Here is a 17,529-nt window from a genome sequence, read left to right on the forward strand (position 1 = left end):
AAGTAGTTGGATGAAAGAATTGGAAAATTTGGCATCAATTAAGTGTTTTTAAGTTACAGGACTGAATGAGATTGTCATTGGTATAGTACAGGTTTAGAAGTCAGTGAAGGACTAGAGAGTAGACTCAGGGGATAAAGATACTTGCCCACATGTCTGGCATCCTAAGTTTGATCCTCATAAACCACATGGTAGACAGAGAGAGTCAGTTCTCATAAGTAGTTTTTTTACCTTTACATGTATGTTGTGGCATGCTTGAATGCACACACATGCGCACATGAACAAAATAATACATGTAAAAAATGAATTGAGAGGATCTCACCTATGCAGTGCAGAAGCAATACATGAAAATATGTCAAAAAGGGTTTATCACCAGTGGCAGGTATTGCAGGGTGAGAGAACTGAAACTGCCCTTGGGTTGGATAATGAATGGTCACCAAATCTCCTTGGGAATAGTCTTACTGGAGTAGAAGAGAAAGCCTCCCTGAAGTATCTCTGGAGCAGGAAAAGGAAAAGATGAGCTATGAACAGAATGCATGTGTAGGAGATTCTCCTTCGTTTAGAGAAAGAAAGATACAGTGGGAAGTTGTTAAGTAGCCTAAAATGCAGACCTTCCCTGTAATCCCTTAATGCCTTAACTAGTCTCAAGAGTGGCCAGCTCAGGGAGCTAGGACTTTTTTAGTAAGCTAGGCCTCAGCAGGTTCAGAGGTTCCTCAGTTTGCTGCTGCTATTTGGATATTTACCATCACGTGATCTGAATATTTGAGGTCATATGTCTACATATGATCTAACTGTTCCTAAGTGAGACATACACTTGTAAGATGAGTAGAAATAATCAATATTATACATGATACATATGCACAAGCACAAGTCAGTGTTCCCATGCTTCCCTGCTGGGACTTGACCACTACTGTTTGCCCACATTTATTAATGCTTTAATCGGATCTGTGAAACGTTCTCTACCATATAGGAAAATACAGAACACAGATTATTGGAGTTCTGGTGTCTGGACTGCTGTTCTTCTCCTGTTCCACTCCTATTAGCTATTGTTCTTAAAAGTCCTTTTTAATGCCAGATTTTAACTAGGAATCCCCTAGCCTTTATTCCTTCCATCTTTTTCCATGCTTAGTCTTTCTAGGAAGTGAGGGACTGATTGATTGGCCTGAAGAAACTGGGTTGAAGCAAGCTCATATATGTATGCTTTCTTTACTTGATACCCTAGGTACATGGAGTTGCAGCATCTTAGATTGAGAACGTCTCTGTACTTCCATAGCTCAGTGTTTGCTATGGTGAAACCCCATTATCACGGTGATCACAGTCCACCATAACTAATGATGGCTCCTTTGTGGGGCCACTGGGTCAGATGTCCTTCCTAGCTTTGGATTTTTGTCTGTTTAGACATGACTTTCATATTCATTAAACTCAGTATGTTCAACATTTCTGTATGCACTGTCTTTATCACCATGGCCCCTTTGCAGCTAATGCAGCTATCTTTTCAAGTTGCCTAGGAATCTTGAGATTTATCCTCAGTTTCAGTTTTTCTTTTTATCACAGTCCATTCACTCTGGTTCTTGATACCGGAGGTGAAAATTTACTAACTTCCATCCTAATTACTGGAAAATGTTTTGACATTTTTTTTCATATATAAGTAACTCCTATTGATTCTTTATAATGTAGCATGAATATTCAGGAAATTTTTTCTACATTACTTGAATTAGCTTATTTGTACACTTCTATCCTTTTCATATGAATTTAACATGTAACATATTATATTCCTAGATTCTAAGCTTTGTGAGGTAAGAAATGCTGCTGTTGTGCTTGCTGCAAGTTATTCAAAGATGGGGTAGACTTGCCTGGGGAATTCTCTTTCCTATCACGGGTAGTGTTCATGTATAGGCTGAATAGCTTCAGATTTGGAGTGGAAAGCCTGTAAGTTTGTTCCAGTCAGGAGAATGTTTTTCCTATGTGTTTTAGCCACAAATAGTGGTTTAAAGGAGTCTTAAAGTAAAGCCAAGTAAATTTCTCCATATTAAAATTCTACCAGACACTATCAAATATTCAGTGACTTAATGGCATAAAGAGAACCCCCAAAATACTTCTACATTAGAATATTATGATTAGAATTTTAAAAATTAACGTTTTGCATTTCTTATAGGTGAAATGAATCAAAAATACAAGGAGCTTAAAAAAAGGGAGGAAAATATGGATGGTAAGTGATGATCTTATAAAGTAAATATTAGATTGCTATTCATTTGTACAAGGCATGCAAGAAGTTTGCCACATTGAACCACTTTGAAAAAATACTATTTTAAAATTTTGATTCTGAGTGAATGGGTTCTGTAACCTGAAAATCTTCTTTCTTTTCTCCTGTTTGAAATGTTATCAAATCATTATCTATTATAGTGTCATATAACATACAAATTATATTGCTACACATAAGTGGTTTTTTTTAAAGTAGAAAATATATGCTACACTATTGAGCTACCAGAAAAGAATTGGTAGAAAAATTATAATGGAAATACATTAGAGAATGCATGTAATTTTGATGCTATTCTCTTACTAATAGTAAAATTTTAACTACTTATTTTTAATTTTGGAAGTTCTAGTGGAATAATTAAAGAGTGCAAATAAGAGCAAAAGTGTATATGAGTTATAGATCATACAAATGGGTAATTTCTTAGAATAGATATTTACCATCTAAAGAAATGATGAAATTCATTTTGTAATTAAGCCATTATTTGATTAATTTAATAAAATGGCATTTTTAGATAAAATAGGCATTTAGTAATACTAATTTCAGAAATAAAAACAGTGGCCAACTATAAGTATTAATAATTATAGCTGTGTCAAGAAGGTACTTTTTCTGATCTTTATGGGATCAGTTATTTCGTTTGAGCCTATATAACTCGTTTACTTATATCAGAGTCATAAAAGACTTTTAAGTATTTGAAAGTAGAGTAGGTTAATAGCTTAAATTTTATATTTACTTAAAATTTTCAAAAAATAGTCTGGTTTATTTAGCACTAAGTCTATCAACAATAGTCTGTCTTACCATGTTTCCAATCGGCAGCTTTTATAGAGACTTTTGAGGAAACGAAGAATCAGGAACTAGAGCGGAAGGCACAGATAGAAGCCAGCATCATCACACTGTTAGAGCATTGCAGTCGGGTAAGTGCTCTGTGCCATCTCAGTAGTCTGACTTTCTGAATAGCAGTATGGAAAGTGGAAGTCTCAGTGTTATATTTGCCCACTTAAACTGTGTCCTTTAAATTCCCTTCTTGTTTCTTCAAGCTATTAGTGTGTTTATCTCTGTAGGAAAATTTTAGTTAAGTAGACTAATGTGGGAAAGGATGGGATGTACATGATCAGTGTAAAGCAGTACATGAAGCTGTGATTAGAATAAAATGTAAGGTTTCCTTCCATTGATAATGTATCTGAATTTACTAATAGAGTTCTAAAACCTAGACATTAGTTTAGAAGCTGTTAGTTTTACATTGTAATCTATATAGTAAATGGTTTTTGTAGATATACCTAATGAACATTTTAAGTTTTTAGAAAGTGTTTATGAGTATCTACTATGTATTATACTAAGAAGGAAAATAGATGCCGCCTTTCAGTGTTTTCAGTGTTCTAAGTCTGCATAGTTCTCAGATTCTGTAGGTAATCTGTCTACAGTTTAATACTGCAAGTGAGAACATGACTGAAGCCTACTGCATCCTATAAAACATCAAAATTGAATAACTGTTCAAAGTCTCACCTCCTCTGTGTTTTATGGTGGTTTTATAGGAAAACTAAATCTTCTGTTTATTTCTCTGCACACACAGAATATAAATCGTATGAAGCAGATATCCTCCATCACCAACCAAGAGCTGAAGATGATGCAGGATGACCTCAGCTTTAAATCAACTGAGATGCAGAAGTCACAGACAACAGCTAGGAATTTGACCTCAGGTGAGAATAGTAGCCAAGACTTTCTATTCTGTTTTGTTTTGTTTTGTTTTGTTTCTTTTTTTTCTTTTTTTAATAACAAATTGGAACCTCAAAAACTCATCTTCATTCTTTTTTGAGTTCTTTTGAAAGTCTTATAAGGAAGGATCTAATTGATGGGTGCCTGTTACCCCATCATTGGCAATTTGAGAGTTCCATATGACATCACCCAGGAGCTTACTAGTATGACATTGGCATATCCTCATTCATTTAACTGTACTAATTGAATACAGACCATTCCTAGCTTATGAAGGTTTCACATACCATTTTGTATATGCATGTGTGGTGCTAGCAAGCTGCTCTACTACCAGTCTACATTCCCAGGCCATGGTCTGTAAGTTTTCTAGCTTTACAGTGGTACAAAGTGGCATGCAGAACTTGGAATTCAGTTTCGGATTTTGAAGTTTAGTCTTTTTACAAGGTAAAGACATTTAGTGTGATGTTCTCACAGTGCTTGGTAGTAGCCACAGCCATAGCTTCCAGTAGGCAATGTGATTACGAGGTTAAGCAGTCATCTCTTACAGTGAGGCTTAAAGGAAAAGAGTTCAGAGACTGACTAGAGTTTGGTCAGGGAGAGATGTTCTCAGTATTCAAAGTTTTTCTTTGGAAAAAAAGTCAGATCTGTTTCCTCAAGGAACTTTCATCCTCATAGAAGGATTGTAAGGCAGTGAAGAAATGATTTTATAGACATGAGTGTGGAAATTAATCGTGGTCACATAACAGGTCAGTCGTTAATAATTAGAAGAGTACCTGAGAGCCAGTGATGTTGCAATAGTTTTAGCTGTGCTCACTAGCACAGACTGACCAAGGAAAATGGCATGCAACTAAGCATACATGCTTAATTGTAATTATTTTGATGTCATACTTTAAAAACTGAATGGCAGATGAATTTTAATTTTATTAAGTAATGTAACCCAGAAATTGATAGGCTAATCTGTATTCTATAAAAGAAATTTTAGTTGTACATTAAACCTGTATCAAGTGATCAAAAGATGTACATGTCAAATGACATAGGTTAAGATTAGATCAAAAGTTTAAAAATTCACATGGAATCTTGGGTCTCTGTACTGACAGATTCTGGGTGGTTTTTATGGTGTGGGGTGACTCAGTTTGCTTTTTGGTCTACTTGGATTTACTTGAGTTTAGAGAAAAGGAACTTCATGTTTGCTAACTTACAATACTTTAGGGTTCACGCTGGGGAGATGGCTTAAGTCAGTAAAGTGCTTGCAAGCATAAGGGACTTTGGATCCCTTCCGCCCACACTGAAGCTGGGCATGGTGACATGCTTGTAATCCCAGTCCTAAGGTGGTAGAGGCATACAAACATGCAGTTAAAGACAAGCCATTCTGCCTTGCCAAGTCCAGCTTCAGTGATAAACCCTGTTTCAAAACAAAACAAACAAACAAAAAAAAGTGGCAAGTGGCTGAAAAAGATGAACACACACACACTTTTTTATTAACTCCAGTGCCCTCTGACCCACTTTGTTGGTACTCTTCCTCACCCCAAATACCCCTTCTCTCATGACACATGCATCCCATTTTTCTCTCTTTCCTGTCTGCCTCCCTCACCTCCTGCCCCTCATTGTTCCCTTTACCCTTTTAGGACCTATATGTACACATAGATGTAAGCTTGGCATTCAACAGAGTAAATGTGGTATTTGTCTCTCTGAATCTGGCTTGTTTTGTGAAACCTAATGATCTCTGGTAGCATGCATATTCCTGCAGATGTAGGGTCTCATTCTTGATGGCTGATTAAAAGTCCATTGTGAAAATACATCACATTTTCTTTTTTCTCCATCTGTTGATGGGCATCAGGCTGGTTCTGTTTCTTAGTTGTTGTACTTGGTACAGCAGTAAATACAGATGTGCAGTACCTCTGTGGCTGTTGACTCAGTCTTTCAGGTATAATGCTAAGTCTTTTGAGAATCCTCCCCATGGATGTTCAGCAGTTTACATTCCCTCCAGCAGTGCTTGCTTTTTATTTTCTTGATGATCTGTCTTAATCAGGTTAAGCTGTGTAGGCTGGAATTGCATGGGTTGTGCAGCAGAGCTCTGCAATGTTATCACTGAGCAGCTCCTTGTTCCCTCTGTGCTAACTCGTGGCTATCACAATTCTACTTCTGCTTCTTGAATTTGCCTCTTAAGAAAACCACATAGAAATGTGGTCATAATGTTGGGACTGGCTTATTTTGCTTATCACAGTAGCTATTTTATCTACTCATCAATACTTAGATTGCATCTCTGTTAATGATGTGCATAATTCTATAAAAACCATTAGTCTGCAAATATCTTCAAATTGCTAATTTTAGGTTCTTGTGCTAGTTTGAACATTTAAAAACCTTTCCTCTTCTGTGTAGACTAAGAAATTATATTAATTCATCTATAATAGTCACTTATCTAAGGTCGATGTTAATTCAACAAGCTTTTTCCTTCTTTAAGTTATCTTGGTGCAACAGCCATTGAAAAACATTTTTAAAGGCAAATATAAATACCAGGAAACAAAGTCAGTGATTAGGACTCTGTGTTTCTTACATACCTTTATGCTTTGTGTTTATATTTCCTTTTAAAAACTTGTAACTGTGCTCGCTGCACTTGTAGATTTGCAAAAGAATGAGAACTGACTTTTATAGAGGTGAAAAATACAGTCTGTCACTAAAGTAAAGTTTTTCTTTTTCTGGAAATGTTATTAACATTTGAATTCTGCCTTTATAGTTTATTTCATCTATGGGTTCTTTTGTTTATTTAAGACTATAGTTTGTTTTTTTATTCTTTCTTGTCTTTATATCATTGCCCACAGTTAACAACATTTCTTTTCTCTGAAAATCACCAGAGGTTTCTGATGATCTTGTTGACTGTCCTGAGATATGTATGTTATAGTACCCGTCTTTGTGTCCTGAGATATGTATGTTATAGTACCCGTCTGTGTGTTCTGAGATATGTATGTTATAGTACCCATCCTGAGATATATATGTTATAGTACCCGTCCTGAGATATATATGTTATAGTACCCGTCTGTGAACTGCTCCCTTTCCATCTTTGAGATCATTACTGGAACCCACCTGACTTTTCCACTGTTTCTTAATGGAGCACTCTTGCTCTTAGGGGCAACATTACTTCTTAGAGAAAAGGTGAAAGAAGTTACACCAAGTGAGTGAGATGATTGTGATGAGGAAAAAGAAGCAATGCCACAAGGGTTCCTCCGGATCCACCATAGAAACACGTCGAGAAGCACTGTACTGCAGGGTAGAGGCAAGAAATGATGCTAGCCGTAGTTTTTATTTATATTTTTAGAAAGGAAACTCTGGGGAGTAAACAAATGTGCTGATGGCAGAATGTTTCAGAAACATTTCCCCAGGTCAAAGTGGCTCCTCCTGAGATTGAGCTGCCCTGCACACACTGCTTAGTAAACTTCGCGACTTCATAGCATATCAGAAGGAACTGGACTGCTTCCTCTTCCTGTCTCTTCCCTTGGGAAGCTTTCAGCTTTTCATAAGGACCTGATGGGGAAGGGAGATAAACCTTACTCTATACCAACCAAGCATTTGCTCCTTTTCTCTGGAAAAAAAAAATCAGTTTCTATAATTCTTAAATGTATTTTCTGAGTACACATCCAAATTACATTTGAAGTTAAATTTATGTAACTGCTTGCTTCAGTGAGCTAAGCATGTTTCCTATCTATATTATTGAAGTGCTATAATAGACCTTGGTAACATGCTTAGTACTTTATTCTCATAACTGTTTGTAACCTTAGTGAAGACAGGCATCCAAATGGAGCATTTTATGGTTTTGGTTTTATTTCTGAGATTGTCTTACTATATTTGCCATCTGGCCTTGAACTCAGCGCCCTCCTGCTCCAGCCTCTGGATGTCAGGATAAGCATGTACTACCTAGCTTGAACTCGACACTATGATAACATTTAAATCTTGTTGCGCATATATTGAGATATATGTGTACATATGTATTTCAATATGCTTAAGTTTAAAATTCTGAAAGGAGTAAATGAAACGTTTAAGGAATGCTAGCTTAATTATATCAACTTTAAAGTATTTGGTTGTATGGCAACTCCTTTTAAAAATCATTTTTGTATGTTTGTATGTATGTTTACATGGGTATGGGTACACATGTGTGCATATGGGGGCCCAAAGCTGATGTAAGGGATCTTCCTCAATCCCTCTCTACTTTAATGAGACAAGGTTGGTCAGTAACCCTGAATATGGATCATCTAGGTAGCCAGTTTATTCTGGGATTCCCTGTCTCTGCCTCCTCCGTGCTTGGATTATAGTAGACTGCCAAGCTTACCCAACATTTTTGTGGATTCAGAAGATCCAAATTCTTTTTTTTAAATATTTTTTATTACATATTTTCCTCAATTACATTTCCAATGCTACCCCAAAAGTCCCCCATACCCCCCCCCCACTTCCCTACCCACCCATTCCCATTTTTTTGGCCCTGGCGTTCCCCTGTACTGGGGCATATACAGTTTGTGTGTCCAATGGGCCTCTCTTTCCAGTGATGGCCGACTAGGCCATCTTTTGATACATATGCAGCTAGAGTCAAGAGCTCCGGGGTACTGGTTAGTTCATAATGTTGTTCCACCTATAGGGTTGCAGATCCCTTTAGCTCCTTGGGTGCTTTCTCTAGCTCCTAAATTCTTATGCTGTAAGCACTTTATCTATTGAGCCATCTAACCTACAATGCCCCTTTAAAACCAGTGACTTTTTAAAAGCACTGTTTTCCTTACTCATAGTCATATTTGTTTAAAATGAATACTAAGTGGAATAAATATCCAGTTATGGAATTTCTGGGTTTTTTTTGTCCTTCCTTCCTTCCTTCCTTCCTTCCTTCCTTCCTTCCTCTCTCTCTCTCTCTCTCTCTCTCTCTCTCTCTCTCTCTCTTTCTTTCTTTCGAGCCAGGGTTTCTCTGTGTAGCCCTAGATATCCTGGAACTCACTCTGTAAACCAGGCTGGCCTTGAACTCAGAAATCCGCTTGCCTCTGCTTCCCAAGTGCAGGGATTAAAGGTATGCGCCACTACTGCCCAACATGAATTTCTGTTCTTGTCTTCAAAGTTATACATTGTTTTCTCTGGAGCACTGACCTCAGTTGTTCAATTATATTGTAAGAGGTCAATATTTTCCTGGGTGTTTAGTACTATGTCCTATACTTCTCCCTAACCCTTCATTCTCTCCTCTCCATCACTCCTAATCATGCAATTTAAAATGTTTGGCATTCAAAGTGCTAATATGCTGTCTAGTGTGCACCCTAAGACACGATGTTTATTATGTACCTTAAGAAGAAAATGCACATTAAATATGCTCCATTCACAAATAAAGTGCAGTGCTATTCACTGTGCATTAGTTATTAACAGTGATAAATATTTGCTAAGCAGGATGTCCTTAAGAAATATATACAATAAATTGTATATTGGTCAAGTAACTAAAATGTTGTGATCAGAAGCTCTAAAAACCTAAAACTAGTCATATGAAAGTATAGAATTTTAATTGTTGCCTTAAATTCTTGTGCTTCAGACAGTCAGCGTCTGCAGCTGGATCTACAGAAAATGGAACTTCTGGAAAGTAAGATGACAGAAGAGCAACAGTCTCTGAAAAACAAAATTAAGCAAATGACTGCTGACCTGGAGACATACAGTGACCTGGCAGCTTTAAAATCATCAGCTGAAGAAAAGAAGAAGGTAAATGTTTAACAAAACCTTTTAAAATTATCACCCAAATGTTTCCTTCCTTCCTTCCTTCCTTTCTTCCTTCCTTCCTTCCTTCCTTCCTTCCTTCCTTCCTCTTTTTTCTTCCCTCCCTTCACTTCCCCTCCCCTTCCCTCCCATCTCCCTCCCCTTCCCTTCCCCTCCCCTTCCCCTCCCCTCCCCTCCCCTCCCCTCCCCTTCCCTTCCCTTCCCTTCCCTTCCCTTCCCTTCCCTTCCCTTCCCTTCCCTTACTTTCCTCCCTTCCTCCTCTTTTCCTCCTCCTTCTCCTCCTCCCTCCTCCTTCTTATTCTTCTTTTTTAAGACAGGCCCTCAAGTAGTTCACTTCAAACCTGCTCTGAAGTTTGGGAGCCTTTGCACATCTGGTCTTTCTGCCTCATCTCTGAATCCTGGGATTATAGGGTTATGCAGCTACTATGCATGGTTTACTTGGAGACAAACTAGAGCCTCATATGCTAGATAAGCCCCCTACCAAGCAAGCTGCAGCCCCCAGTTGTTTTTCCTTGATTAACCTTAGTTCATATGTACTTTATATGACTTACTACTTTTAGTATATTGTTTGACATACAAGCTAAAAAGAAGTAATGAAATTTGTTATATGTATAGTTGGAATTTAAAGAGACTTAGAGGTTTTAAGAGAAGGCAGAAATTTCAAGGCAAAGTATATGTTGCTCCCTGATAGCATTGTAACCTGTGACCTGTGCCAAGTCCTGATGTGGGTGATAGGTCTTCTCTGCAGACTCATTAGTGTCTCCATTCTATTTTGAAATGTAATCCTAAACTTTTGGGAGTCAGTACAGACATGGAAGTATTTATTGCATTGTTAATATAGTTAGTTTTATACAGCTTATTATTCAAAAGATATTTTTGTAAATAAGTCTTAAAGTGATTAAAGTCTGGTAGAACTTTACAAAACAAAACTATTAAAATTTCTAAGCCAAATGTGGTTTTTACGTTGACTTTCTAGACATTTGTTATAGCTTCTGTTTGGCTCTATCTAGAAATTGCATCAAGAAAGAACAGTATTGTCAACTCACAGAAATGCCTTTAAGAAAATAATGGAGAAGCTGACCTCAGATTATGATACCCTTAAAAGGCAACTTCAAGACAATGAGACACATGCTCAGGTAAGAGCACTTAGAGCTGACTTGAAAATCCACTCTGTGCTTTATGTTGTCTGTATTGTTCTCAGTATGTGGTTTTTACTTCAGACAGCTTTCTTCTTGGTCTCGTTTCATTTTGGTTTCAGTCCTGCCTTGTAAGCCTTCCGACTTTTTGGACTTTGAAACAGTGAGATTCTGTACCTTAGTATGAATTAATTTCTGTCTTATTCCTTTAGTAGACCTACATGAAAGGCCAGTTTTATAGGACACACTCTCCTGGCATGGCTATTGTTTCGCCCTAGGTGATTGCTTTAAAATTGACTAAAAGTAAACAGAAACTTCTAAATTCTGTTGAAAGCCTGCAGAATACAAACAACGTAAACTTCAGTGACAGACAGAACTCTTGTCATTTTGAAATGAGTAACACACACACATATGTACATGGCACACACATACATGCCCTGGGTGTTTAGCTTGGGACTTCCTGTTGCAGTTTCCTGTTTATTTTTGCTCTTCAGTTCTTCATACCTGTCCATGGGGCTTTCTCACACCCTTCTTTCACCTCCCCACTGAAGCTCTTCTTTCCACCAATCCCTGTCCCATTTTGATATATTTTTTTTGTACCCACTGAGTTTAAGATTGCTCGCATGAGAGCATTATTTAATAAAGCATGGGCAATTTGATATTTTTTTGAAAATAATTTTTTTCCATACAGTGTACTTTGATCATAGTTTCTGCTCCCTCATCTCTTCCAGATTCTCCCCACTTCCCCATCCACCCAGCTCCACATCTTTCTCAAACAGGCAAGTAAATCAAACAAACCAAAATAAAATAAACAGGAAGAAACCATAGAAAAAGCCTAAGAAACTCTTATGCATGTAAAAAAAACACACACATACACACAAAATTGGAAAACAACATATAAGCAAAAGACCAATATTATTAAAAAAAAATGCTCAAACCAAGCATTATGACATAAAAACTCTCCAAAAATTTTGAGTTTGTTGGGTCTTGGCCATCACTTTGGGCCTGACGTTAAGTGTGGTTTGTATACCCAGTGAGACTCCATTGGAAAAAACTAGTTTTTCCTTTGTAAGCTGTTGACACTTGGAAATAGCTTCTGAGTTAGGAATAGGGGCTCATGTCTACGTTTCCTATCCATACTGAGACCCCATCTGACTTGGACCTGTGTAGGCCCTGTGTGTGTTGTCAGTGTCTGTGAGTTCATATACATCAGTCCTCTTGTGTCTGGAAGGTACCGTTATTGTCTTGGTATCTTCCATCCCCACTGGCTCTTAAAATCTTTTTGGCCTCTCTTTCTCACAGGCATGAACAACTTATCAATGGTTCCACTACTGAGAAAATGACAGTCCTTTCTGCAGTACTCACTAAGTGTGTCCATATTCCCTAGTTAAGGGTCGGGCCTAGTGAACCCATGTGGATGGGACCAGTCTTGTGCATATAGCCAGTGAGTCAATTGTGTCGTTTTCAGCATTCCTCTGTGACTTGTGCATGTCCATTCTTTCCATTCCTTCCACAACCTGCCCTGAGCCTTGAGGAGATGGTTTGTGGCTTATGACATAGATGTACTGTCAGGACTGAGCATGCTCCTGTCACTTGTTCTCCTCATTTTGTCCATTTGTAAGTCTTTGCACTTACTGCATCTCCAGGTCAAAAAAGAAGCTTTTCTGATGAAGGCTAAGAACAGCACTAATCTCAGAGTACAACTGGCATTGTCTGTCTGTCTGTCTATCTATCTATCGATCTATCTATCTATGCTTTGTGTGTGTGTGTGTGTATGTGTGTGTGTGTGTGTGTGTGTATGCTACACTGTGCACTTGGAGATCACATATTTTTTTAAAAGATTTATATTATGTACATGAGTACACTGTAGCTGTTTTCAGACACACCAGAAGAGGGCATCAGATCTCATACAGATGGTTGTGAGCCACCATGTGGTTGCTGGGAATTGAACTCAGGACCTCTGGGAAGAGTAGCCAGTGCTCTTGACCGCTGAGTCATCTCTCCAGCCCCCAGAAGATCATATATAATATACTACTGTGTGATAAAGTGTACTTCGCAGAACCAGTCTCTAGTTGGACATTTAGGTAATTTCTAATCATACACTGTTCTGATGACACTATGAAGAGCAGTTCTGGTCTTGAAGCTCTTGATCCTTATCGCTGTAGACACTTAACTAGAGTAACTTTTTCCTATCACCATCCTCTAGTACATAGCCGAACGGCATTTAAGGTCTTGTAGGTTATGGGCTCTTGGAGGGTGCACTGTCCATCCAGTTTACTTTGTCTCTAGCACCATGTAACTAGTTTGTATATGGTAGGTATATAGTATTTTCTAATTACCAATTGAAACATACATGCTATATTCAAACTGAGTAGTTAAAGTCAGGCAAGGATTGATTGTGGTCTTATCTAATCACCTGCCACTTAAAATTCTGAATTATGAAATCCCCCAATTTACATAGCAATATGATCAAGGTATTACAGCCAAAATCAGGTCATGTTATTTCCTATACCCAGAAATGAATGTTTCTAACACATTGGTATATATTGGCATATATAGGCTGTTCATCTGTTCATCACCTCATATTTTCACAAAATAAAATAATTCTGTTAAAAACAGTCATTAAAACATTTTCTTTAAAATTTAAACGTCTTTTAAAATGTTTCAGATATCACATTTATGGATGCACTATTTAAAAAAAAAAGTTCAGGGGTTTGGTGAGATGGCTCAGTGGGTAAAGCACTGACTGCTCTTCTGAAGGCCCTAAATTCAAATCCCAGCAACCACATGGTGGCTCACAACCACCTGTAATGAGATCTGATGCCCTCTTTTGGTGCATCTGAAGACAGCTACAGTGTCCTTATGTATAATAATAAATAAATCTTTTTAAAAAATAGTTTATATTTCTACTGAAAAAAAATAGTCTCACAAGTTTGCAATAACTAGAAATCACTAATTTATGTATCCTGTTTACCTGTCAGTTTGTCTTTATTTCACAATGTAAAAAACCTAAAAATAAACTTGAAATGTACAGTGTAAAAACTGTTTGAGTGGGGATGAGTGCTAGAGAAAAGTGTAAGAGTTTTGGGCTGGTGAGATGGCTCAGTGGGTAAGAGCACCTGACTGCTCTTCTGAAGGTCCGAAGTTCAAATCCCAGCAACCACATGGTGGCTCACAACCACCCGAGATCCTGATGCCATCTTCTGGTGCATCTGAAGACAGCTACAGTGTACTTACATTAAATAAAAAAAAAAAAAAAAAAAACAAAAAAAAAAAAAACGTGTAAGAGTTTGTGACTATATTAAACTGTTTGAAGCGGGTCAGAGGGAAAAAGACTGTTGGTTTGTTTTTTTTCTTTTAAACTGTTGACTTTCTTCTTCCACTATATAGATGATGTAAGGCACCATGCTGGACACCTTTGTTTAGTTGTTTTCTTTCTAAATCATAACATAAACCACAATTTTAAATATATCTTTATATTTTTGTATTTTGCCAATCTTACCTAATGCTACCTAATCAAATCCTTGTCTTTAAATCTTAATGGTTTTCTTTAAAAGTGTTTTTATATCTATAAATAAATAATTTCATGTGATATTATTTGAATAAGCTGTAGAGATAAAAGATTTTCAAATTTGGCATTTACCTTATGGTGTCAAGGCAAGTCAGTAATGAGGACATACAGTGTAAGAGGAATTTGACATGAGGTGATTCTTGTATCATTTGTTTGGCACTTTAAGAGGTTCATTGCCATATGAGAACAAAAAAGGAAACATGTCTGGTACTTGACTTTGCAAAAGGTTATTAAAGATTTATTGCCAAAATGTGCTGACTGCTTCCTTGGGGGCCATTCTAACTTCCAGGTCTTATTTGCAACAGATCTGATTTCATAAGGATTCAAGGACCATATATTTTCCACAGTTAACTATGATTCCATCCTGATATCCAAATGTATCTCTCTGGAGGAAACAATAGTAGATATGTGTGCCCTGAGAACAATGTTCATGAGAATAAGAAGAAACACTTGTTCTTGCTTCTTCAATGACCACATTCTTTTAAATGCTCATTACTTGGAAATAGCCAGGGAGAACATTATTTTAATGTTTCATTTTTAAGATAGTGTTTGTTTAGGGAGAACTATGTGAATCTTAAAAAGCTAGAGTTACAAGGTTAATTAAATCAGAAAAACAGTTTAATTCTATAACAGTGAAATTGTCTTCTGAGGAAGCAACCATCAATATAATATCCACATTAGTTTCCTGTTGATGCAGAAATTATTGTAACAATGCCAGCTTTTTACAGACGCTCTTACAATCTTCACACTGCAGCTCTGCTCTTATCGCAACCTGGGAAACAAGACAGGAAACTTAGCACTAGAAATAAGGAAGCTTTCCCTATATGTCTGAACCTTTGGCGGTGTTAGAATATATATTACCTTGCAGCATTCGCTTTCCAGAACTCAGGGGGGAGACTCCCATCACCTCCTATTTTTCTTTTTTAAGTTACTTTAGGAAAAGTCATAAATTGTCTGTTCATTGGCATTTATTTTTACTATTTTGAAATTAAAATAAGTGTAGTAAAACCTTTTATAGAATTTAGCATTTTCCTAAATGTATATGCTGTTGAATGATTTAACCTAAGTTTCTTCTCTAGTGACCCTCACTTTATTTAGAATGCAAGCAATTGTTAAGGTTTAAAATTGGGTGTTTTTTCATGCACTCTGAAAAGGGGTATGCAATGATTCTGAATATGAGAGTCAGTTAACATTCGCCTTTTGTGTTTCTAGCTTACAAATTTGGAGAGGAAGTGGCAGCACCTGGAGCAAAATAACTTCGTAATGAAAGAGTGTATCCTTTAAACTGATGTGGCTCGGCCTTATTGAATGCTTAATGTGTACAGAACTCTGAGTTAATTATATGGGGGTCACAAAGACTAGCACCAGTTTCTGTTCTGTAACGCTGTTTACTCAGACTATTAGAAAACTGATTTTGAGAATTACCCAAATGGAGTATAAAGTCACCATATAACATAGTGCTTAAGGGCATACATTATAGAGTTGGATGATCAAATTTTGAATGGTGATTCTGTCACTGGTAAGCTACAGTTCTTAGAAAGTTCTTTTGATCGGTTTAAGCCTTAATTTTATAATGTCTAGAACAGTTTGTATTCATAGAATTTCTGAAATAGTTTAGATATAGGTCTTAGTTGTTTACAATGCTACAACTTGGCTGTCTATAGAGCAAAGGGTGCTAACCAGTCAGGGTCATAAGAAATTTGACCTCTGAGTTCAATTATGTTACACATGATTCAACTGCATCTTATTCCTACCAAGTGAGGGCCTGCATTGTAGAGTTACAGCATCTGTCTTTGTTTCCTGCCTGTTCCCTGTGACTTATTCCAGGACATCTGTCCTCAGAGCAAGATGGTTATCACAGTTGTCTTTTAGGGTGTTGCTGAACTTTATCTCAGAGGCAGGACACACCTCAGCTAACTTCTGGATAGGATGCCGTAGGAGTTCTATCCAAGTGTTAGAACAACTCAGCTTAAAAGGCTGACTGGTTATTCACTGGATGTTTAAAAGTCCAGCATTCTAGCGTTGTGCAACATAAATGACATGATTCTGACCTAGTGAAGTCTTGAGACTTGCCTGAAATTCCTTGTGACTGTATGGAGACTAGAGGTTTTCTGAATGTTAGTTGTTCTGAGATTAGAATTAGATGGAGCAGCTGATAGTACAAAGTCAGGAGCTGGAGGAGAGGAGGCTGTGATCAGGCTGTAAAGTGAATGAATAAATAATGAGGAAAAAAATCAAAAGTGATTTTTTTGAAACAAGTTTTACTTGGCCTTTTTGTGTCGATTTATGCTTTTCTACAATAAGGTTAAATGTAAAATTTATTCTAGTACTTTTTCTGTACTGTCTACATTCACTGTGACAAATACCCAAGTCTGCTTCAGTTCCTTTGAGTCACAGGCTGCTGTTTTTACTGACATTGTTCCTCCTTAACTCTTGTAATTAGTCATAGCAACCAAGAGTCAAGAGAGTGATTACCAGCCGGTGATTAAAAATGTGATGAAGCAGATTGCAGAGTATAATAAAACCATCATGGATGCTCTACATAATGCCAGCAGAAGCTGAAACTGAGCCGACTGAGTCTACAAGCATCCTCAAGGATGCTAAAAGTAAACTAGCTTCCCCTTGAAGAGTTAGACCCCAGCTTCTTGAATGCCCTGGCTTTGTGATCTCCCCGAAGGAGAGATAGCTTGTATAGTTAAATAAGTCAATAAAATGTTTGCATAGAACTCCTTTTCCTGTGTTTGTGTTTATAGTAAGCACAGCTGTCTATTCTCTTATTCTCTTACAGATGACCCAGGTTCAGTTTACCAGTACCCATGATGGCTGACAACATTTGTAACCTCAGTTCCAGGGGATTTGGTACCCTCTCTGCACTCTCTGTGAGCACCAGGCATACATGCAAGGAAAACAGTCATATACATAAGAATAAACAAATTGATTAAAATAAAAATTACTTATGTGCCCCACCCGGCAAAAAAGAAAACTTGCTAACACTCTTGAGACCAGGAGCTGACCCCACACTGCCTCTCCGATGGATTAACATTCCTCTGCTAATTGCCCCTTGAAAATCTTTTTACCTTTATCTTTACCTAAAATTCTAATGAAAAACTGCACATAAACGATTAAGATATTAA

General features: G+C 37.3%; 1 protein-coding gene across 10 annotated transcripts in view; it reads left to right on the plus strand.

Annotated features, from left to right (window-relative positions):
* Ift74 (intraflagellar transport 74) overlaps positions 1 to 17,121 on the plus strand; it is an 89,968-nt gene extending 72,847 nt beyond the window's left edge. For 7 of the 10 annotated variants that reach the window (XM_006503326.3, XM_030253727.1, XM_006503324.4 and 4 more), the window contains 7 exons: positions 2,153 to 2,206; positions 3,068 to 3,165; positions 3,822 to 3,948; positions 9,510 to 9,673; positions 10,699 to 10,824; positions 15,608 to 15,668; positions 16,839 to 17,121. In XM_006503326.3, the coding sequence (XP_006503389.1) occupies positions 2,153 to 2,206; positions 3,068 to 3,165; positions 3,822 to 3,948; positions 9,510 to 9,673; positions 10,699 to 10,824; positions 15,608 to 15,668; positions 16,839 to 16,957 (749 nt within the window). In that variant the 3' untranslated portion in view covers positions 16,958 to 17,121. Of the gene's footprint in view, positions 1 to 2,152; positions 2,207 to 3,067; positions 3,166 to 3,821; positions 3,949 to 9,509; positions 9,674 to 10,698; positions 10,825 to 11,555; positions 11,741 to 12,126; positions 12,269 to 15,607; positions 15,669 to 16,838 lie in introns of those variants that run through there. The other 3 variants (XR_001784189.2, XM_006503329.3, XM_011240598.3) reach the window with 3 other exon arrangements.
* Positions 17,122 to 17,529: the final 408 nt, after the last annotated feature.

Source organism: Mus musculus, chromosome 4 (assembly GCF_000001635.26).
Source record: "Mus musculus strain C57BL/6J chromosome 4, GRCm38.p6 C57BL/6J".
In the NCBI taxonomy this organism is placed as follows: Eukaryota; Metazoa; Chordata; class Mammalia; order Rodentia; family Muridae; genus Mus; species Mus musculus.